This window comes from Nothoprocta perdicaria, unplaced genomic scaffold, assembly GCF_003342845.1.
Source record: "Nothoprocta perdicaria isolate Ctin4 unplaced genomic scaffold, notPer1 scaffold_5, whole genome shotgun sequence".
In the NCBI taxonomy this organism is placed as follows: Eukaryota; Metazoa; Chordata; class Aves; order Tinamiformes; family Tinamidae; genus Nothoprocta; species Nothoprocta perdicaria.
Window position 1 is genome coordinate 6,919,449 of NW_020455754.1, and position 23,692 is coordinate 6,943,140.

Here is a 23,692-nt window from a genome sequence, read left to right on the forward strand (position 1 = left end):
AGGCATTAGCATTTATTTGATTGATGGGTGGAATTTAGTACCTATCACTTAAGGGTTTTTTTTTTTTTTTTGTCAAGTACTATGTAAATTTAACTGAAACAATTAAAAAAAGCGTCCTTAGGTTTTTGTGATAAAGCCAAGCTCACAACATGAGGGGGCAGAGTTGTTATCCTTGCTAGAGGTGCCTGATTTGTCTAAGAGATGTAAGTGAAGAAAACAGAGTCTTTGCTTCTGGGGATGTGCACAGCCAAACAAAACAAAACAAAAAAACTACTTTTTTGCCAAGGTGATGTTAAATTCTAGCTTGTTCTAAGTGACAGGTACTATCAATTTCTGTAGGACTCTTCTAAAAGTGTCAAAATTGGTACCAGCTTCTGGATTCTGGAAAACACAGCAGTAGGATCAGTCTTGCAGCTAACTGCAGGCTCTGTCCGAGTAGAAACATTTAACTCTTCCTGGAAGAGCAAAGGCTCTTGCTGAACATAGCATCTTCGTAAACTCTAGCATCAACTTGTTAAATACAGGAGAAACGTGCACATTAGGATAKGTCCATGAGCTCAAAAGGCTGACTTCAGGAAAGTCACACATCCAGAAAACTGCTAAAAGAGGCAGGCAGAGGAGGGAAAGGAGACAGATTTTAGATCAAAACTGTTCCAAATCACTTAATCAAAACACAGACCTGATACCAATACCTGGCCCAGCTGCTGTCACAGAGTAAAGCTTCAGAGCAACCTGAATAGCCATCACTAAAGTCAGTGTTTATACCCAAAGACCATCCTTCCATCAGGGCGCTGAAGAGACTGTTCAGCCTTTGCCACTAACTTGTAGAGTCTGTTCAATTCCATCCACAGCACCTGAAAACCTGGAGGAGGAGCTACTGCTTAACCAAGCAGCTCACACCACTTGTGGGAAGAACATCACTGTTGAGATGTCGTGGACAAACTTTACACAGACCACACGAGCAAAACAGCTTTGTCACCTTAAAGGACAAAGCTACACTTGAAGAAGCCTCGACAGGGCTAGCTGTGCTGAGGAGAGCAGGAAGGGATAGAGGAGGTCACCCAGAGTGATCTAAACACTGGAGGCAGCTGCTTAAGCTACAACAGGCTTAAGAATGGATCTTGCCAAGACCTGCCCTAGTAGCATGTCATAAACAGGAGAGAATGAAGCTTAAATATTCTCCTCTTTAGATTCAGGCACCTCTCTAATGCAGATTCCAAGTCCTGCACTTTAGGGTTTCAGTGCTATACGGAAAATCTGAAACAAGGCCCAGTTTAAAAAAAATTTATTTTACAAAAATTAAAAACAAGTCRTATTTACAAGCATTTTAAATATCAGCTTTAAACCTTAACTCCTAATAACGAATTGCTTAAGGTTGTTTAAAATGCAAGACAAAGTCAAAATGTTAAGTCTGCCATCTCCGAAAGGGTTGGTTTTGCTTTTCCCCTAAGAAATGTCATTACAGACCTGCTGAAATAACGTACTAATAGACTAGCTTGCTTTTTTAGGAGTCAGAATYCCAAGGTGCTCTTTCATCTTTCAAATGTTCATGATGAAGAGAAAAGGACTTTTGTTAGATGTTAAACACGAAGCAAAAYTTAGGGGCTGGAAAAGGGTAGGGAAAGAGGAAGAAATACTTATCTGTCTGCTGAGTTACTTGTGTTGCAAGGAGAAGAACAAAATCTGTATGCCAGGTTGAAGACAACCAAAGTCAGAATGCTGGTCCAGCCCCCTGTCAAAAGGTCCTGTAGCAAAGGTGAACTTGCAGGCTCTCTTAACCTACTCCAGAACATTTATTAATACCCGTAAGACCTAAGCTGAGCCTCAATATGGGTCAAACCTGTACCATACAAAATTAGAAGCTATGCAGCTGATCAAATCAGCTCCAATACATCCATTCTCACTGTTGTTAAAGCAAATCTCTGAATATTTTTAGCTGCAAGGATTATTTTTAATGTCATCCTTTCCCAAACCTCCGCAGTGATCAAAGGGAGCAATATCCACAGACTACACAAAGATAAAAATAAGCAAAACATGAGGTGAAGCTGTCACCCTCACAACATGCAGAAGTTTTAAAACAAGCTTCCTAAAGCACAATTTGCAAATTTGTGTGCGTGTCTGTGTCCGATTTCACTGGATTTCCAGACCCTTAGCTTTACCAAACACTCTGAAGTCTTCCTTGCAGGTTCTGTACAGTATAAAGAGGGAAAAACAGAGGTATACACAATATTTTCTGTCTCTTGCCCTTGGTATTAAAAAAAAAAGATGGCAAGCCACCAATGCTGGCATTTGGAATTCAGTCAACTCCCTTCTTGGTTTCAGATGAAGATGCAGCTTCTCTTCAGCAGAAGTGTAGGCCTTCTGCACCCTGGAGATGCCTTTCGTTTGAGATACTGTTAGGGAAAATGGTTGAGGACAGCAGCTGCCAGGATGGTAACCCTGCTCTGCAAGGGGCTACCACTTCTCATGGCTGCATGTTGTTGATAATAGCCAAAATGCTCATCTTCTCTTGGGCSGAGTCCACGTCGTCATTTTGTTTCTGAGCCACTCCCGTGCCAAGGCCGTAGAGCCGCCCACAATACTTCGCATCATCGATGGTATCCTCAAAAAACAGCTGTAGAGAAAGCACAAAGGAAAATAAATGGGCATTGTTAAATTGTGCCTCTAACCAGGAGGCACCTTACGTTAATTCAACAGGTCATTTGAGGTCAGGCACCTGATGTAAGATGTAATTTAGACATATACCCATGCCAGCATCAACACTTGCTATGACGGACACTTGGAGCCACCGTAAGCCTCAAAAAAAACCCCAAACAGACAAAAAGAGGCTTATGTTGAAATTTGTGGACAGCGTGGAGAACCAAAACAGGAGCTGTGGCCCTCTCGCCTTGCTGCTGAAAGAAGAGGAACTCGGCACTACCTCTTTCATCCTGAAGAACGCCATGCCTGTGAGCAGAGAGTCTGATCCTGCCTGGTGTTGTCGCCCAATTCGCTGCAAATCAAGCTGATCTGCCACTTCTTGAAGGCCGCCCTGCAATCAGAACAGAGCAGGCTTGATTTCCTAAAAACCCCTCTCTTTCCAATTCTTCTTTCCAATTCTGTTACAAGCCATACTGCTGCAGAAAGCTAAGTTCAAATACTGCCTCTGAAGATGAACCAATGAAGATTCCAGCAGCACTGGCACAGCCGCTCTGAGCTACACAGTGCTGTAAATACTGCTCAGGATCATACGCATGCATTGGCAGATTTGTGGTACCTTGATTTCTCACTGCAGATACCTGAGATGACTATAGAGATATTCACAGGTTACAGATGCTGAACCTTACCCTCTGCTCACCTAAGTCTGTGATTCAGCAGATAGATTACTCTCAACCTGAGTGTGCTACCAGTTAATCAAGCTGTGCAAGAGATCATTTCAAAAGACGTGCTCCACCTTGCACAGGGAAAACAAGCATGCACAATTTCAACTGCCCTCTGAAGTTGCTGATAACTGGAAGGTTATGGGAATGTCCCCTACACAACATGCATATGGATGGCTGTATCTGTTACACATATTATAGGGGCCTGCATTTGCCCAGCAGCTTTTATACCCATTCCAGCTTTAATGGACTTGATACATGCAGCACTTCTGTCATTTGGTTTACGCTCATTTATAGAACTGACATCCATACATTATCATGGGCCTGGGAGAGACGCGATACCTTCAGGTTTTTGCAGCTCTTCATCAAGTACTTTACATCATAGATAGATGGGAAAAAAAGGTTCAAGATATGGAAAAATTCGTGTTCCTCTTCTGGTAACCTGGAATCTGTCAGCAGCTTCACCATGTAGCCAAAGTCATAACCACTGGAAAAAACACACAGAAGCCAGATAAATAGGCACCAGCTGTACCCAGTGGCCTTAGCACATTTTTCACAACAAGAACTTTATATGCCAGAGCTTTCAGGCTTCTGTTTTCAGCTGTTTATAAAACTCTTCTAGATCAGAGTCAGGATTCCTCCTGACCATCTATCTCCATGTAGGACCTGTGCCTACTGCACGCTGTGGGCTTCCACTAATCTTCTCAATACTGAGAATTTCTCAAGTTAGGAGGAACACAGGAAACCCAGGGGTATCTATTGCCACCTCCTCCTACTCCCTCCACTCCTTTCACTTGCAATGCTATCAAAGATTTAAGAGGCTTTTATAATCTGTTTGAAATGCTACAGGACACATATCTCCCCTACACAGATTTCTTCCCGTATACATAAACATAAGACAAAAAATGAAAAGAAAAATGATGTTGCAAGTAAGAAACAACAACAACAAAACACCAAACACTTTACAATAAACAGAAGTGCAGAATCCCGTGTCAGTCTCCATGGACAAACGCCGCAGTATTTCAATCCCCAGGAGCCCTCTCATTCCGCAGGCAGCGTGACCCCCTCGCGTGTACCTGTGAAACGACAGCCACTTCACACTGTCACTGAGCACGACGCCGGAGGTCATGAGCAACTCGGCAAAGTGCAGCGTGTCGATCCCCTCCTCCTCGTGCTTCTGGAACTGCAGCCCAGAGCTGGCAAGCAGGTCTATGGAATCCTGAGAGTACATATCCTCCCTGGACATGGGAGAAAGGCAGCTCTGTACTCGACGTACTCACAGGGCAAGACCAGTCAGAAAAGCGCCTGCCCCAGATGCTGCATTTCAAACAGAAAGGCCATCTCTGCGTCCACATTTGTGTCAAAAAAACCTGACGTGAATTTTCTAAATACTGCTACTGCAACTTTACCCATTCTTTTTTTAGCAATCTGTTCCACAATTGCAACCAATTAATAATCCTATTATTAGTGCAAATTCCACAGAATCCACCCCCATAGAGCTGAAGGAGGCTTTGTACAATATTGCTAGCAGATATCCCACACAACAGCACAGAGAAAAGGGTAGGTGTCCTGAACAGGAAGAGGTGCAATTCTGTAACAGAATTGCAGCATTGCTATCCACATTTTTCTTTTTCACATCACAGCCTTATCTTCATCTCCAATTCCTTCTTTGGGAGTGGAAAAACACTGCATATTACTCTGCCTTTCAAACATGACTAAGGAAGTAAGTTTGGAATGAGTGATGATCATATGCTTGATGGAGACCTGGGGAACCTGATTTCTGTACTAGATGGCTTTGCTTGGCATAGCGTTAAAAACATTTCATTCTCATTTCTGTATTTCTAATGGGCTGACAAAGTTGAAGAACTAAATATTGCAACTTTTGGTGTCAATAAATCCATAAACAAAACATATTAGATAAAATTACTGTAATGTTTTCTAATAACATTTTCATAACATACTGATTTCCAAAGAATCTGTGTTTTTGCCAGAGAAGCACTATATATTTCCAGGTAGCTCCAGTGGTGTATATATATGCTGAGCTTGTTTTTACAGCTACATAGGAAGGAATTCTAAAGTTTCCTTCAACTCTATAAGAAAACCACACTGTAGAGGAGGTAATAACTATTGCCAATTGATTCCTTTAAGTAAACTTATGATTTYGCAAGCTTTTTATTTAGACCCCAGCTTGTATTTTGGCCTGGGTCTGTAAGAGGTGTTATCTTCACTGCTAAAGAGAGCACATSCTCTGCTTTTTAGCAAACAGGGATAAATTAAAACAAAACAAAACAACAACAAAACCAAAAACAACCAGGGTCATCCTCGAGCTCTGAGAACTCACGTAAGGTTGAATTTGAAGTTAAACTGCCAGGTGTTGATTCCAGAAGGATACTCTCCCTTCTCATTTGTGAAAGTTAGGCCAAGCTGGATAATTTTCAGCAGGTCAACATTACATCGAAGGAGCTGGTACTGATAGTCTATGGAACTGCGGAATTCACCGATTGGCCTTACAACAACTCCAGGAAATTCTGTGTCCTGGTAAAGATGAGAAGGAAAAGAAATCTTATGGCATCACATGCTTTAATAGAAGTTATATATTCAGTTCCACACTCTCCAGTTTTAACACCAATTTTGGTACAATTTTCTCTGGAATTACTTGCATAACAGAATGCAAAAAGAAAAAAAAAATCAGACTGCTACAGGATGGACACTTAATAAATAAATAATTGGTTAGTTCTTGTATTCATTAATCTACTCTAGGTATCCGCTTTCAATGTTGCATATTTTCAGAAATTATAAAGCTTTAAAATCACCCAATAAGCACTCCCGTATAATCTAAACTATCCTCTCCTGAGGATTTTATTCTCTCATTTTCCCTAACTCTACCAAAATACTCATTTTTTCTTTATATACTGTTCTTCTATGTCCTTCTATGAAAGATCAAAATCTTTCCTAAGAAATCCAATATTCTGCATTGGAAAACACTTCTTCCCATTTCTTCTTTTTTAGTGATATGATATCAGTCTGGTCACCAGCATAAATCTATCTAAACACACTCTCATAAATATCAAATAGAGCAAAGAAACAAAAAGGCTTGTTTCTGAGTAACCGATGAGAACAAAACTAAATCACACTTACAGAATTCTCAGTGTTTCATTTTGGGAATATTACAGGTATTCTTATGCCACACCTCTATTAAGGACTTTTGTGTGCCTTGAAGTTGACAGTCCTAAGCAAAGTCGGCAAAGTACAATAACTAGAAACAGTTACCTAATTAACTGGCTGCTGCCAAGTAGATAGATATTTTTAAAGGCAGGAAAGAAACTGCTCCTCCATCTCTGCCCTCACCCTGAAACTAGAACTCTCATCAAGATTCTTAGCTTTCTCCTAGAGAACTCTGGAAAAGGCAGAAAATCCATCCCATTGGAATCAGCATCTGACCACTGATGGCTGAAAAGGAGGCACTCGTGGAGGTAACGAGCTGTCACCTGCCAGCCTTTCCTTTTGTCCTTCAGCACCATGACAGCTCCATGGCCAAAACGAGACAGTCACTCAAGGGGCAAACACACTTGTGAAACCTAGTGGATTCAAACACAGTTGTGCATCTGATCTGCTTGAGACTTTGTTAGCGTATGCATGAGAAACAGTTAAATATCATATGATTTCAGATGATGGAGGTGGTTTCTCACTTCCCCATGTCTCATTCAATCTGGATTGAATACTATATTGACTAAAAATCCATAAACTACTTGCTACTGTATGGTTTKCTGAGTTCTCACAACTTCACTTTCCAATGCTGAGTTTGCACAGGGAAAAGCCTCCTAAAAACAAATAAATAYGTATAAAAATAAATAAATGTCCCGCTACTGTAACAATCAAATCAAGCACCACACACTTACCATTGCAATGTAGCTGTAACTTAGCACAATCTCTCGAATTTTCCTCATCTCTTCTTCCAGATTGTTTGCCCATACTTCACAGATAACCTGGCTGTTCTCTGCAAGGGCCGCTGGCATCTTGCAGGGCGCCGAGGAAACGCAGCTGGTGTTGAATTCAGCCGAGAGCGCAGGCCTGCAAGCTGCGTGATCCAACCAGGGCGCTGCATCGGAGAGAARCAAACAGCACTTCATTCACAGAAGGACCCGTACGCCAGCACCACGGCACAAGCAGCATAAATCATACGTCTATTCTCAGGCTCCAGCCGGGCGGCTGAAGTTCTGCAGGTGTTTCACTGCTTTTACCACTTCCTTTAGACATGCTGGAGCAGAAAATAAGCACTAGAGCACCTGTTTACAGGGCACAGGGGCTGTTACGGGGGCAACAGCCCCGCTCCCTCTTTCCTCCTCCTAGTACGAACTCTGAAACGTTGCGGGTCAGCACAACCGGGGGGCTCGGGGCTCAGGCCGCCCCACGAGCGGGGGGCTCGGGGCTCAGGCCGCCCCACGAGCGGCGCTTACGGAGGCTCCCCCCGGAACGGGCACAGGGAGGGTCTCCCGGGCGACGCCAGCGCCACGCGGCTCCCGGGATCACTCGCGCCCGTCGCTCCGCACGGCGGCTCAGCCGGAGCTGCGAGGGGGCCGGGCGGGTTTCCCCGCTCGCTCGCTCGCCCGCACGCGGGGCCCGGGCCCCGGGGCCGGTGGCGGCGCGGCGGAGCCCCCGCGCAGCCCCCGCACCTGAGGCGGCTCCGGGCTCCGCTCCGGTCCGGTCCGGTCCGCTCCGCTCCGCTCCGCTCCGCTCTAGCCGCGCCGCCCGCTCCGCTCGTCTCCTCCGGCGCGGCCCATCGCCCCCCCCGCGCCGCTACCTGCCCGGAAGCTCCGCGCAGGCGCGATGCGGCCCCCGGGACGGGCGGGACTTCCGGGACGACACTCGCTCTCGCGAGAGCTAAGGAAAGAACGGGCTGGGCGCGCGGCGTCACGGCGGGGGAGCGTGTTGTGCGCGCTCCCGCGAGGGGAGGGGGGACGAGAGTGCCACGTGGGGCTCCGCCTGGCGTGCGCCTGCGCGGAACCGCTACCCTCGCAGCGTCTCCCTCCCCCCCGGGACACTAATGGTCTCGCCCGAGTTCCCCGCCCCGTGCGCTGCGGGCGAGCCCAAAGCCCGGGTGCGGCGGGGGGGGTGTCAGGTGATCGCTCCATGGGGAGCCGTTACCTCAGGAGCCGCCGAGGGGACGGGCGGCGGCGCCCCGAGCCCGCCGCGGSCCGCGGCCTGGAGCGGGGCCGCGGCACGGGGGCTCGCCCGGCCCGCGCCGCGCTCCCCTGTCCCGGCGAGGCCATTTAGTTACGTTCCGTTAGCGGCCGCTCGCGCCAGGTAACGCGGCCCCGTCTGCGCTGCGGCCGCGTCGCGCTGCCGGGGAGGCCGCCGGCACCAGGGCAGGTGGCTCGGAAGCTGCTCCGCTTAGAGCGAAGCTGAGGTGGCGTCACCTCTTCCATCTCCATCCTGTGGCTTCTGCTTCCTCTGGAACCGCAGCCACCTGCCCACTGCTTCCACACGAGTACCGAGGGGAAGCACGTCGATATCTCTCCTCTCAGATAGAGCTCAGTATCCCAGCCTTAATCATCATAGCTCAGCAGAAACRTAAGAAGGTTTTATTTCAGCACTGCTGCTCTCTATCAGGTAACCTTGATGGCGTCAGCATCTACGGACACKGAGCAGTATTTATCAAGCTGCATTTTAATTCAGAGTTTATCTTCTCAGTTGATAGTTACCRTTTTGTCTCCTCACCTTAGACCTGTAGTCTTTAGGTCGTGTAATTTATGTGTTATGCAACATGCTAGACTGGCAGAAATCAGGCACCTTTCTTCTGTGGTGTCTTGAGTTTGAGATCTTGGGCAAGAAAACACGTGTTGTTATCAGGTAAATACATCAGGATAGATTGCAGCACTCTGTACGTGTAGGATTAGTTTCTTCTTTTTTCACCTGAAGAGTTCAGAGTACGATATCTGCTTTTCTTGCTCATAATTGCAGGTCTGGAAGATACATTGAATCCAGGCAAAAAGAAGCTTCTTCTAATGTTTTTTGCAAACCATGAAACATTATGAACAGATCATGAACAACAAACAAGTTATTTTATGAAGTGTCTGATCAAAAATCCATTCCACTGAGAGGAAATCAGACTCTGCATTCCTCAAAGCTGAGCCTCAGCAAAGGTGGCAATGACACTAGAGGATTTGATGATGAAGACACCAGGGCAGGGCACATGCTAACCAACAAACAAGCAGCTTTTAGATAACCACCAACCTGGGCTAGATCCAGACTTGCTGCACAGAAGGTAAATGACATTTATATCTTACATGACTGGATATACTAGTTGTCTGTTCCTGTTAATGTAGATCTTTTAGCCAKGACCTGTGTCTGTTTTGAACACATCTACCAAAATTCACTGGCTTTTCACCTACTTCTGGGTATTGGGTAAACAGCCCTCCCACTACAAGAGTCTGAGAGGCAAATTCCAAATAAAGATCAGCTCAGGACAATGTTCACATGGCACCCCTCTTGAAATGCCGTTTTCTACTCTCCCTCTTCTCTCTAGAGGTCCCYTCCAACCTCAACCTTTCTGTGATTTTGTGCATGTGCAAAGAGGTTGCAGGAATAACATTCCTTTCTGTTGAGTCTGCTACGTGATAAATAACAATTAGTAGCAACCTCTAAGAATTAGAACCTCTTTCCCCACTAGGAAATAGAATTAGTCAAGAGAAAGTGTCAATGAAAACAGCACATGTTTACAGCACTAAGAGGCCAACCAGTGTGACGTTGGGGGATATTTTCCTTCCAAAAAAAAAGTTAATTTATCGCAGCATAGATACAGTGCTAGGAAAAAGAAACTGTGCAGAGACATGGAGCTTGCAGATCTCTGCAGTTCTGACCACTGCTGACCTGTTACTTACAGACTAGCAGTAAATATTGCACCAGACAAGGTGGAGAGAAGAGATATTCCTTGTTTTTTCCCRTGCGGAAATATAAATCTGGGAAGTTATGGTGGGTAACACCCTCACTACTCAGCCCTTAGTTCATACTAGGGCACTGTATATTAGGTGAATGACATATATTGGGGCCACATCTGCATAATAAAGACAAATGCTGCTGCAAATTACATCTTGCAACCTGCAATACCATAATTACAGACGTTATAGTCTGTAAACATCATATTTAAATACAACTGAGCACATTCTTACCTATTTGCATCTTCTGCTATAGATAGTGTCTGTATGTGTAACTCGTTTGGGACACAATGTAACAGAAGAGTTAGTGCAATTTACAGAGTCTGTGCGACACTCGAAATGAAAACTGGGCTGCTGGTTTTTGTTTTGTTATTGTGACAGATGCTTCAATAATCCTTCCTGCTTTCAACAAATACACTTTTGACTTAATTGCACTGACACTAGCTATTTTGTGCTCAAAATACAAGTTAGTCGATTATAAAAAAGTACTCATTTTTAAAGTTTAGACGACTTATTTTTTTTTCTTATTATTGACAGATATAACTATTACCTGTTGATGAAAAACTCTCACCTGCCGGGGGCTTTAACTGAGTGACAGCATGTACATATGCAGAGGGAACACTGCCAGTATTAACAGCGACAGGGCCCTGGCTTCACATGACTTGTCTGGGAGGGGACAGCAGCTCTTGCTTGGAAACACCCCTGTCTCATTTGCCTAAGCCTGCATAAAGTTTCCACAGAGGTAGTGAAAGGTGAGAAGTTGAGCTCTGGGCTCTGAATAAACAGCAAGGAGCTCTCCTAGGCTGCAACCTGCGAGAGGTGAGCAAAGAATGGGCAGACAGAGTTAGGGGCATAGTAAATTGAAAATGTGAGAAAAACTTTTAAGGAAGTCATTTAAAGGCRACGGCCTGTGTCTATCTAAAATATGACTGTGAGCTTTTCTAGCAACGCTGGCTGCTTTCAGATCCATGTAGCGCTTGGCAGGGTAGAAGACCACCGGACACAAAGCAGAATCCTGTGTCTGTCCATAGAACATGACTAATATGCAACTTCTGGGGTGACCAGGTAGGCCATCCTTAAGCTTACATTTATATGAGTTCTGTATTTTCACAAATTGTAGCCTTTTTTATCCTTGGACAAGGCTCTTTTCTGTTGCCTGTGCACTATAAGGGTTGAAGCAAGTTCTGAAGTCTTGAGAAGACTTAAGTAGGGGGGAAAAAGGCATCTCAAGCAAGAGCGAGGCAGGCAGAGCAGCGCCGCAGATGTAGCCTGTTGTTCAGCTTCTGCACCTGCCAGCAACTGCTCGGTTGGTGTCAGAACCAGTCACACATCCTGGGTAAGTACAGCCAGAGCTTGGGACAGTCTTGGCAAGAGGAAATAGAAGGGGACAATAGATGTAGGACAGTAAAAGTAGTGTAAACTTTAAAACAGATAAAAAAATTGAGATCAGTTCTTAATGCTTTCTAAAGACTTTCAGATTATGTCAAGCATCTTAAACCTGACATAGACAGACTAACTTTTTCTGATAAATAAGTTCTAGGAAAACAGCTCTCTAAATGAGCAGTTGTTAGGCAAATTAAGAAGTGCTTGAGAAGAAAAATTGTATTTTGTATTACAATTCTTCACATAGTAGTCTATGCTTCTATTCRCAAAATAGTTATTTTTTACATTATGATTGAGAATTTTGTTTGAATCAAATTTTATGGCAGCTAGTTTGAAACAGCCTAAAAAGAACTCTTTTAAATACCATCAGTTCTGTGTAATATTTTGAAATGTCTGTAGCTAACTGAGGTCTTCAGTGATGGATTCTGCCTGAAGTACTAGCAGGAGTTCAGGTTTTTGGTTTCAGCTAGTGTATTTGGTTTATTCCGAGTCAGATGAGACAACAATATCCAGTATTGGGGAGGGGAGAGAAAAAAAAAATGCCTAGAGGATGTAATGGGGCAAAGCCTAAAAAATGAAATTCAATGTCAACCGAAATTCAAAAAATCCATTTCAACATATTTCAACTATTAGCAGTGTTTTCTTAGAGACAGTAGGCACACCTGCACCAAGAAGACCTGTGTGACAAGATGTGAATATACTGCATGTTACATAATATAAAATACATCATCATGATCAGGATGTCTTTTATCCTGTGGCAAGTTATTTACACCGTTCAGACTAGCAGGTTATTTTTSCTTGTTACTCATAGGTATTCTTCATCTGTTATTTTAGAATCCAATTATATATTTTTTTTCAATAAGGTTGTGGCTGACCAGCTTGATACATTGGAAACAAAAACATACCGATAATCTTGTAAACAAGCTGTAGCAGCTCACAAAGTCCTAACTATGAGGAACTCTAAATGCTGGAATGCAAAAGAAGCCTGGAAATGATGTATCTTCCTTAGCACATACCTATTTCAAGGAGAGCACTACTTTTTTTAACGTTCAATTGAAGTTCCTAGTTGGGTGAATTTGCCTCATCCCTTTCAGTCGATACGGAAACAGAAGCCCAAGTAGGAAGATTTTTATGTTATGCCCTTTGACTTGCTTACTAACATATTGCAGAGAAATAAAGCTGTAAACGTTGGCAAATTAACAGCATTGCATTTCTAAAAATGTACCCAGAGCACTTGAAGTCACAGCTAAGGTGTCTGCTCCTGTCTAATATGCGACCTTTTTTTGGCAGTATATTCCTCCTTCTGAGACGCTGCAAAAGCAGTATTCCCAGGAGGGAATACTAAAGGTAATACAAGATCATTTTTAAAGAATTTCATTCATTRTTAACCATAACTGTCTTGAAGCAAAGATTATCTTCCTTATCATATTCTCAAACTCTGATACACAATTCTTTGAGCATGTGAATGAAGTGAGCATGTGGTGCTCGACTGCGTTGATTCTTCTTGGCACCAATTCACGTAGTTACAGCAGGATTTTCCCCCTTTGGTGTTTGTTTAAGAGCATGTCTCCATTATGGAGGGTTACATGTCCCATATGATCATTTGCTTGKCATGAAAGATTAAGGGAAGAAGCTGTGTTACAACCTACCGGTGCAACAGTCAGAAACTTTGATTTTAGGTGTTCTCCCATTCTCATACTCTCACGTCCTGTTTGCCTTTTGAGACCATACTACTCTTCGGGAAACGCAGGGCCAAACAAAGGTGGGAGCAGAACAAGACAGAGCAAAGATTTTACAGTTTTGCAACCAAACTGGGGTTGTGGGATTTACTGTTGTCAGCAGGCTATTTTTCCTCTCCAGCTGTACAGAGTTCACTTACTTAAATCACCTTTATTTCAGATGAGAAGAGACTCTGAATATTCCACCGTGGCTGAACAGCAGAAGCAGGTAAAGACACAAAGGTCAGCTGTTAAAGTGTTATGCAGGTGCTTTGGAAGAGCAAATGCATTGAGTCAGCTTCTAAGAAAAGTGGCAAACATTTCTGTGTTTGCGGCACAGCACTACGTGGTGAAGAGCCTGTTGGCATGGCACGAAACCAGAGCACTGCAGAAGCTGGGCCATCTTACTAGGCCCAGTCCTTGAAGTGATCACACTAAACCCTGTTTCCTAGTTGGTTTGCCCTAGTCGTCTCTTTAGTTGCAGGTAACAATGCTATTCTGGACTTGAAAAACTTGCCAGCTCATGCAAGTCCTCTAAGGACAAGATCTCAGGTGACTTGTGGATCAGAATCTGTGAACTACTGTGCTGGAGCTGCCAGCATAAAGAGAAACAGAGGGTTAGCAGGTGAACTGGACTTGATGAATAAGATTTTTTTTTTTAATGGAAAATCTACTTCTTATATAATTATATTGACTGGGGTTCATCCACATAATCAATTCCTCACATGCAATACAATTTATAGCCAAAGGGCTTTTCAAATAGTTTAAGTGACAAGCTTTAGCAACTGCCCTGTCTCAAAACAAGATCTGTAATCTCAGATGTGCATAAGGAATTGTGAGTTTTTGAAAGTCAGATCTTCATCTGGAAGATGCTAAAGTGTCTGATRTACCGCTTCATTTAACTAAAAATTCTGACATTCTAAGACATCASTGCTTTTCTTTGATATGGTCATTCTCCATAAAAAGAAAGAAAAAGAAAACCGATATATAGGACACTATTTTCTTAAGCTGCTGTAAGCCTCACGTAGCTTTTGTAACTTTTTTTTTCCCCCCTAAAACATACATAGATAGTAGAASAGAGTCTAAAGATTAAAGAATTCTTACCTTATATCAGCATTTATGAGCTGTCACGTGGATGGAACAGGAAGCACAAAAATGCTAAGGGAGCAAATCTCCAGCCCCAAATCCAGCGTGCACTGTCTGAAGCTGGGAGAGTCTTGCACCAGCCTTGCATTTCTAGTCCAGTACACTCAGTGCCAGAGGTGGCACATGATTATATTTAATTTTAATTTAAGCCTATAGGGTTCACAAACCTAAGGCTGTAGGACAAGAGTCCTTTAAATGCTTCCTCCGCAGTTGCTAATTTGATTAAAAACCTAGATGACAGTAACAAATGTTTGTTTGGACAAGGAAACTTTCTGTGCTTATCAGCAAAGTTTTATCCCAGGACAGATAAGTATTACATAAAGGTTCTGGGCAGTGATGGTAAATATCCTGTAACTGCTGAACAGAATTTTAAAGAGCTCTTAATGCTGAAAGCTGTATAGAGAGGGCATCCCTGTATTGCATTACTGTAAACACACCTGCACTCAACATTTATTAGTGAGTTGTCACTCTTGTTTGTCTTCTTTGACAGGAGACAAACAGGAGAGCAACTATGAATCATGCTATTTATACTCTAGTCTGTTTTTGCAGCACAGCAACACAGTTAAACAGGAAGGACGGAATTGCAAACAAGATATTAGCTGGCTATTATACTATGGTATTTTAGAAATGCATTTTTTTTTCTTTTATCTTGYACCCTCTAGATGAATATTGTGGGTAATCAATGAAGAAAACCCAACCTAAGAATTCTGGGCTCTGGAACTAATTCCAGTTTGGGCTGCTGTAAAAGACAGATAGTTAATTACCTATTTGCCATGTCTTTGCTGAACAGCTTGATTTTAAGTTCTGGAATACTTAAAATATACTGAATATATTTAAAATATATTTTATATATAAATATACAGCCTTTTGAATACTTGTTTTACTTGACTCAAGAGGTCCCATGAATCATTTTCTGGCTCTTGTCCTTGCTCTGCATAGTTAAAATCTGTACTATAACAAAGGAGTCATTGCAAACGTCACAGGTGCCTTTTGCTCCTGTGCAGGACTATTTGGTAGGTAACATTTCTATAATTGAATCCTGRAATGCAGAGTACCTCCTTTTGAAAAAGTTCAGTATTTTAGCTCCTCATGAGCATTAGCTGCTCTGTACAGATGGCACGTGGCACCTATTAGCTTAGTACTGGAATTGTATTGTGTCTGTGATGGGCTAAAATAGCAAAGTAAATGATGTAGGGAAGAAGTAATTTCTCATATTAGACCTTTGTTATTGTTGGGAACAAAAGGCAAACTTATGTGTACATGAGTGACTTGAGAATCAATCTACAAAGCCAAAAATGATGCTGAGAGAAACAGTTGGGAATTAATTGGAGCTGTTAATGAGGTCATCCACGCACAAGAGTTCTTTGCTGCTGCAAGGGGAGAGTATATTACACAGTGGGAGGGAGAATATACCAGCAAAGCAAGAGAGTTCCTTACCCCCAGGCCCTAGATAATCCTATAGATAATGAGAAATACAACCAATGAAATCAGGGAGGGAAAACGTKAGTGCTCCCTTTTCTCTCTTGTTATTGCAGAGAAGTTTGGTGTTGGTAACGCTTCAGCTCTGTGTAGGCATGGGAGATGGATGTGCATGTGCACTCCACTCCCAACATCCAGTGTCTACAGCAGCTTGGTAACTCTGTTCTTTAGACTGTGAAACAAAGGTCATGCTACAAAGGCCAACTTTACCTCCTCTTTTTCAAATTAAAAACACAGCAGCACCTGCTTACTGTTGTTGCTTGCTCACAGGAGGAAAAGATCTGGGATGCCGTGAGGATCTCCACCTATGTCCTGGTTGTGGGGCTGCTCACATTCACTGCTTTAATGAACTCTGTTTCTTGGTAAGATTATTCATACAAAAGACCTGAGGAGAAACATTTTTGGACRGAGATGGGAGAAGTGGTTGATTAAAGGATGGGTGACTAAGAAGACTTATTSCCACAGGTACGTACAGGAGATATGGGAGACTTCAGGCCATTTCTGGCAAGCAAAATGGCTAAAGCTCTACAACTTTTTTGAGGGAAAGGAGTGGGCAATCTTCKTATTCGGTGAGTTCTCAGGTTCACAGCCCTCCTCTGTATGAAGGATGCCATTCAGCTATTACCTCTAGAAGAGGGACAATGAACATGCCTTCCCCTACTGAAAAAAAATGCATGTGGGGCCTCAAAGCCATCCACAACTGACACAGTACCACAGTGCTTCCTTTGGACCAATCCTTATTAGATACCTTATACAGATGAAAGTTCTCATCTTTTTGCTGTTGCTGAGAGTACAGAAATGTCTTTACTCCACTCCCTTTGCTCTCCAGTGAGAACTGAATGACTCAGTAGAAATAATTAGTGAAAATTGAAGCAAATCTGTGAATTCTACTCTTGCTGCTATAAAACTTACTCTTTACTCTTGGAGCTATACAACTTAGCCTATCACCAATGCTTGGTAAACAGGCCCGGCAGGGCTCTTGCAAGACGCAAGGATCTCTCAGCCATGTCCAACTTGTATTTAAAACCCATCCCTGACAGAGGGCACCACAACCTCCCAGAAGAGCCCTTTCTTACCCTCAGTTTTGGCAAGTTTCAGCCTAGGGGCCATTGCCTGCTGTAGCTTCCTTGCGATCTCCTAGGTCTTACCATATGTCAGATAGTACCTGCATTCTACTTGAAAGCATCTCAGGACAGGAAATGCACACCTCGCACAGCTGGGTCCCCGCCAGAGCCTTCTGGCCATTGTAATTTGTTTCAGATTTACCCATATCTCCCATTTGTTAACAACCCCCTACCTTTTCCTCCTGTTGCAGGTGCTGCRCTGGTTCCCAGTCTTGTTTTCTGGAGTTTCAATGGAATCCTTATGGTGGCTGATGTAACAGGAAAACCAAATTTCATTACTCGGTATCGCATCCAGCTGGGCAAGAATGATCCTGTAAGTATTTCTCTGCTGGCTCTTCACTGCCTCTGCTGCTGGCTAAACACTTCTGCAGTCTCAGGCTTGGAGAGGAGGGGAGAAGCTGTTAAGCAATTCTCTTGGAAGGAGATAGGACTCATGAACAACCAAGTTGAGTCTTGCACATTAGCTGCAGAGAGGAAGGCAGATTTTGTGTTTATGCTACTGATTAGATCTCAGTTATTTCACAGCTTATTAAGAAGTTGATACCCAAACTAATATGAAAAAAAAAGCTACTGTGCACCTTAAAGGCTTTTTTCCTGCTGTTTCCAAATCACATTGCTTCTAGTGTAGCCTGAAGTCCTGACCTCTCTTTTGCAGGTGGACACAAAGAAATTACAGCAAGCGATATACACAGCGCTGTGCAATCAGTTCTTGGTCTCCTTCCCTATGCTTATACCCATGTTCTACCTCATGAAGTGGTGGGGAAAGACCTTCAGTGCGGAACTACCCACCTTCCACTGGTTCCTTTTGGAGCTCAGCATCTTCACCTTCATAGAGGAAATTCTCTTCTATTATTCACACAGGTGAGCTGAACACAAGAATGGGACACTCCCAGGCTTTCAAGGTTAAGAACTATACCCTGCTTTTATGACAGCAATAGTCACAGCATTCCCAGAAATATGTACATTTCTCTTTTGGACTAATGCACACAGAGAACCTAAGAAGGCAATTTCTTAATAAGAGTCCACATAATCTAAAATCCTGTCTTTAATAGATGTCAGTAGGAGAAAACTAGAATGGTGAAAATAAAGTGAGTCTTTTCCCACAAAGTACAGCCAGGTTTGAGCCATCTGGACTTTTGTGTTTAATAGCAGCCAATGGACCTAATTACTGAGTACAGGTCCAACGAGAGAGACAGGGAAACCATGAGTCCTACATTGTTATTCCCAGTGTCTCAAAAATCTCTGCATTAAAAGGAGAAGCGTGAGGAAGCCAGCAGCAGAAATTCAGTGTTATGTGGCTCCGTGCTCCTCTCTTATGCAGCTCAAAACCAGCACTTCTGTTTTCTCGACTTAGGCTTGCTCATCTGCCCCTCCTGTACAAGCACATTCACAAGAAGCACCACGAATGGACAGCCCCCATTGGTGTCGTCTCCATTTATGCTCACCCCGTGGAGCACATAGTAAGTGGTCACTCATCACTCCCCAGTTCCTGCATGGAACATGATTTCCRTGGGGTGAGGATGAATGGTGAAGGAAGGAAAGCGCGTGTACAGYCAACAGCTCCATTCCATATCCAAAGTACTATCTCCTTTAACAAGTCCTGAGCTGCAGCACCAGCTCCGTGGCAGCCACAACAGCGTGCTGAATTTTCAGTGTGTTCAGAYTGCAGAGTGCAGCTGAACCCAGCTAGTGCAGTAAGCTTGGTCTGGGCAACGAGAGCCACTTGTGCTGCTGGTAGCACACAGTGAAGCGGTGCAGTTGGAATTACCACATTGCTACATTTAACTGCACGTGCCCACAAGCCAGGGACCAGGTTGCCCAAGAGCAGCTTCAGCGTTATTCCAAAGTGAAGGTCAAATCCAGAGCTCTGACTCCAGGGAGAGTTATTAAAACTGCTGTCCTTGCACACTTTCTTTGATTTCACATCTAAATTTTASTGCAAGCTTAGGGAGCTTGGATGGTTGGTGTGTGCTGCAGCAAGTACAGCCCAGTTGCCTCAGAGCAAATTGTTTCGTTGGTTGGTGTTTTAGTGAGGCATTTGCAGAAGGGTCTCACCTTTGCAGTATTTGCACAGAACTCATGCAATGTATCCTCCAAGTGAAGCAATTCAGCTCTTTAGGAGGGGAGTCTGCATTTTGTGGACCCACTAATGAGGTGCAGTTTGCTTCTCGTTTCTAGCTCTCCAACACATTACCTGTCATGACCGGCCCGATGATCATGGGGTCTCATATCGCTTCCATCGCAGCGTGGTTCTCCCTGGCGCTTTTAACAACGAGCATTTCGCACTGCGGCTACCACCTGCCGCTGCTGCCGTCGCCCGAATTCCACGACTTCCACCACCTCAAGTAGGTGCGGGCGCTGCTCGGCCTCCCTTCCCTGCCGCCCAGGCGCCGTCACGCCGCCCCTGAAGCTCGACTGGGTTTGCCTGACTCGTGTACAAGCAGAGAAACGGCACCAGTTCACTTAGTAGGACAAATGCTCAGCTCTTTAAACAGTTACAGCATAAGTCTGGATTTCAGAGGATTCCAGCTGAGCTGCTGTGCAGGTCAGCCACCTCCCCGAGGTCTGCGTTTCTCCATGAGCTAACTTRGAAGCTTTCAACATAGCAGCCGAGGCTGAGGTTGTTTCAGGTTTCCTTAAKATTCCGTGGGAAAAGCACATACCAGCTAAAGTAGCAGCTACTACCCGGCCTTCCCCAGGACAAGCTCAGGGTCAAAGATGGATCTTTGCAAAGTTTTTCCCAGAAGTGTAGAAGATATTGCACAGGATCTAGAATAAAGGGAGAGCAAGGGCCCATTGCACAGCTGATGTGTTTGCAGAAGGAGCCTGCCTGTCTTTTTCCCCCAAGCCGGGATTAACAGCGTTCTCATCARCTATCCTGCCCAAGCAATCACAGGCTTTACCTCCTGGCAAAAATCCTCAACCCTCTTTTCTCCCAGAGAGAGCACCATTTCGGTAGGTTGTTCACAGATACAAAAGCAGTGGAAGTTTGTTCCAGATGCTCATTAAATCCATACAAATATTCCCTTTAACACAGTTTACCTCTCCTGCGGGAGGAGGAAATACAACAGCTCTACTAAGCACAACGCAGCACCCAGAACAGAGCCCGCTCTTGTTACCAGTCATTTCCTCTGCAGCTCAGCTCACGTCGGGACACGGATCCCCACGGACAGCCCAGCCTCGGAGTAGAGGCTTCCCAGCCTGCTGCTCCGCTGCTCCCATGGCTCCAAGCAACCGCGGAGGAAGGGAGCTGTTTTCCAGCAGGATCGTTTCTGGGTATCGATGCAGTTGGCAGGCAGCTCCCAGGAGCGGTTTCACCCAAGCTTCAGCAAATGTGGAAGACCAGCCCTTGATAGAGGCTGCTACAATGGGAGAACTCATCCAAGAATGGGTGGCTCATCCAAGGAGATGGAATAGGAAGGGTGAGGTAACCTCAGTAACTTCCAGTGATGGGTGTCCTCTGTTTGCCTGGCAGGTTCAACCAGTGCTACGGAGTCCTGGGACTGCTGGACTATCTTCATGGAACGGACACCGTGTTCAGACAGACGAAAGCCTTCGAGAGACACCGAGTCCTGCTCAGCCTCACGCCGCTCTCCGAGAGCATCCCCGATTCTCCTAAGAGAGCAGAGTGAGGCCCGCCAGCTTGCAGGCCTTGCACAGCCGTGACCAGGAGAGCCAGACACAAGGATTTATGCCAAATMGTATTTTAATTTGGAAGCAGGTTATTATTGTTCTTAATTAACAAAACTCAAAGCTGAACTCAGAAATGCTCCTCGCAATTCCTGCACTTGCTGCCTGTGAATTCCTGTCTAGGGCACAAAAACTTGCATGAGAAAAGTATTTTCAAAACTATATAAATATATATATATTTAATTACTTGTACTGTTCCTTGGTTTTTGCTGCCTGCCCCCAACCAGATGTTTTCTAGGCCACCTGTTTGGTTGTGTTTTGCTGGGCGGTGGTGGGAGGGAAGAAGGGGCCCTATAATCCCACGAAGGTCCCAACACGTTTTCACAGGCCATACTTTTGGACATATTGCTACTCTTTCAGCTGAATATACAGAATTATCAGTAAAATTACTAGAACCACACTGTGTAGGGATTCAAAAGCTCTACTTCAGTCAAACACAGCTTTAGCCGATCTCAGAAAACCTTGGATGTGGGATTTTTTTGTCCTAGAATCCCATGGAAACAGGGCCTTAGCTTAAGAAACATCCCCCAGACTCCGTGCATGGGCTCCGAATKCCCGTGAGCGGTGCCTCAATGCGCAAGACTTCAGTACAGGTCTGAATTAAGGCCTGTCACATCCTCAGCTCTACAAACTAATCTGCAAATACAAATAAAGTTTCTTCCACATGGGCCACAGCAAAGCACAACTGGGAGAACTTGTGTTTTTACTGCTAAAACAAGTAATATGAGGGAATGGAGTAAGAAGTCACTGCTCCCATGGGAGCACATGCATCCGTGAGCACCTACACTTAAGGAATTTCTGAGAACACGCRTGGATCTGCCCCACGCTGCACGTACCTGGTGTGAGTCAGAGGCCGGCCCCRCTCCGGGTCCTGCGCCCTTCACACGGGAGCTCAGCCCCTCACACAACCTGCAGGCCTCCTGGGAGCCAGAGSGGACTGGAAGAGAAAACCCAAACTGCAGTGTCTTTTGAAGTTTTTATTTTTATACATTTTTTTTGTATTAAAAAGGAAAAAGCATAATTACCACAAATTACAAAGGACTAAAGCATTACTAGAATAATGAATCACATCAGCCTAGAAAGCAGATACTCTGAATAATATTAATGTTATAATACAAGCTCTCATTCAAGTATTTTACATTTTTCTCTTTTCCTTTTATATGTGATGATGATTCTAGCACATGGGTCAAAGATTATGTACTATCGACATAAGATGGATCATGTACAGCGGGCCATATTAACAAGATTTTCCTCTGAAGTGATACATGGTCTGTGATGAGTCATTTGAAGTCTGTCTCTACAATAAATGCAGCTGAAGAAGGTTGCACACACTTTCTAGATTGGGGAAACAGAAGGCCGGGGTCAGGACACACACAGTTTGAGAAGGGCCAGCACATCAAACCATCACCCACTTCGTTCGGGCGAGCTACCGAGGGGCCGGTCCCCACAATGAGGGCGGGCTGGGGTGAATGTTTGGGGCCAGGGGCTGCCCCTGTTCACGCTGCCTCGCGCTGCCTCGCGTTCCCTCACGCGCTGCCCCACGCTGCCTCGCGTTCCCTCACGCGCTGCCTCGCCAGGAGGCGCCCCCGACCAAGCGCCCCTTCCCCGGGGGACACGGGCCAGCACTGCCGAGGCGGGAAGGAGCCGCGGAGGGACAGAGAGGGGGATCTCGAGTTAACCCGGAGCGCCTCGGCGGCGGCAGACGAGGCGCCCGAGGCCCAGGCCGCCCCGCGAGCTCCCACCACCGCGTCGCGCTTGTCACAGATACACGGTCCTATGTTCAAGTGTCTGCAGAAAATGCAACTGTAAACTACTCATGGAAACACTGCCCCTCCATCCACCTGTCTCACGCCACTGAGATGAGTATTTTCCTTTTAAGAAGTCATTCATCTATTACAGGTATTGGAAACTTTTTAAAATAAAAGTCAGTGAGGCATTTAACATCAAGTGCAGCAACCCTCTCAAGAGCCTAGCATCCATTTCGAAACAGTGACGAAGTGACATAACCAGTCTCAGGGAAGAGACACAGCAGAGAGAAGCATTCCAAACACAGCTTGCTACATTTACAGTTTTTTTTTTCCATTTTTTTCTTTTTTTTTTCTTTTTTTTCTTTCTTTTCTTTTTTTAATCCTTCTGATAAAATAAGTGGAAAGGCATTAACAGCTAAGAGGCGCCCTCCTCTGCGCGGCCATGCTGAGTGCGTCAGGACACGTGGCAGGACACGGAGGCTGCCGCGTCGCTTCGTTACAGTACAGGTGAGCAGGGAGAGCCCGAGGGGAGCCGGGGGCTGTGGCCAAGCGTCACCACGGCCGAGTGTGAGGGGAAGCGGTGGGAAGGGGCAAGGGTTGCTTTTTTGCCCCATTTCGTTTCTTTCTAAATGAACACAGCGAAGCAGCAACTGCCGCCTCCAAAGCACGCGCCTTCCCCCGGCGAGCGCCGCCGGCCGCTGCGCTGCTCCCAACCGCGACCGCCTCAGAGGGGAGCTCAGGGGGCAGAGCCCGCGCTGCCCYGCTCCGCTCTGCCACCGCCTGCCCCCTGGGGCTCCCTGGAAGCAGCTGGGTCTACCTGGGTCCTCGATGCCACCCGGCGCAGTGAGCGTGGGCTCCAGAACCTGCGGTGCTGCAGGGGTTGGAATCTGTCCCCAACCGCTCAGACACGGGAAGAAAACAACAGGAAACGTGATTGCCACGAAGCACACGAGCTTAAAGCAAGGCCTAATTCCTTCCCTGGCACGAGGGCTCCAAGGCTCCTTAAAAGCACAACCCGCTCGGCCAGGCAGCTACCCCTTCTCCGGAACCTCGTGCAGCAGGAAGGAAAGTGCCTTAAAGAGCTGCCCCTGCACACACTGCAAGCTGGAA

The 23,692-nt window shown here is 45.2% G+C and overlaps 2 protein-coding genes across 2 annotated transcripts; one reads left to right on the forward strand and one right to left on the reverse strand.

Annotated features, from left to right (window-relative positions):
- Positions 1-1,352: 1,352 nt before the first annotated feature.
- CNOT8 (CCR4-NOT transcription complex subunit 8) lies at positions 1,353-8,065 on the reverse strand. The gene is made up of 7 exons (XM_026047423.1): positions 8,033-8,065; positions 7,259-7,458; positions 5,701-5,894; positions 4,436-4,597; positions 3,702-3,846; positions 2,921-3,031; positions 1,353-2,614 (listed from the first exon to the last, which is right to left on the reverse strand). The coding sequence occupies exons 2-7, from the start codon at positions 7,373-7,375 to the stop codon at positions 2,465-2,467; spliced, it is 879 nt and encodes a 292-aa protein (XP_025903208.1). The 5' UTR covers positions 7,376-7,458; positions 8,033-8,065; the 3' UTR covers positions 1,353-2,464.
- A 558-nt stretch (positions 8,066-8,623) lies between these two features.
- Positions 8,624-21,298, forward strand: FAXDC2 (fatty acid hydroxylase domain containing 2). The gene is made up of 12 exons (XM_026047412.1): positions 8,624-8,969; positions 9,321-9,624; positions 10,832-11,046; positions 12,968-13,024; positions 13,577-13,624; positions 16,291-16,382; positions 16,486-16,589; positions 17,336-17,457; positions 17,800-18,005; positions 18,499-18,604; positions 19,323-19,489; positions 20,620-21,298. The coding sequence occupies exons 5-12, from the start codon at positions 13,577-13,579 to the stop codon at positions 20,774-20,776; spliced, it is 1,002 nt and encodes a 333-aa protein (XP_025903197.1). The 5' UTR covers positions 8,624-8,969; positions 9,321-9,624; positions 10,832-11,046; positions 12,968-13,024; the 3' UTR covers positions 20,777-21,298.
- The last annotated feature ends 2,394 nt before the right edge of the window (positions 21,299-23,692 follow it).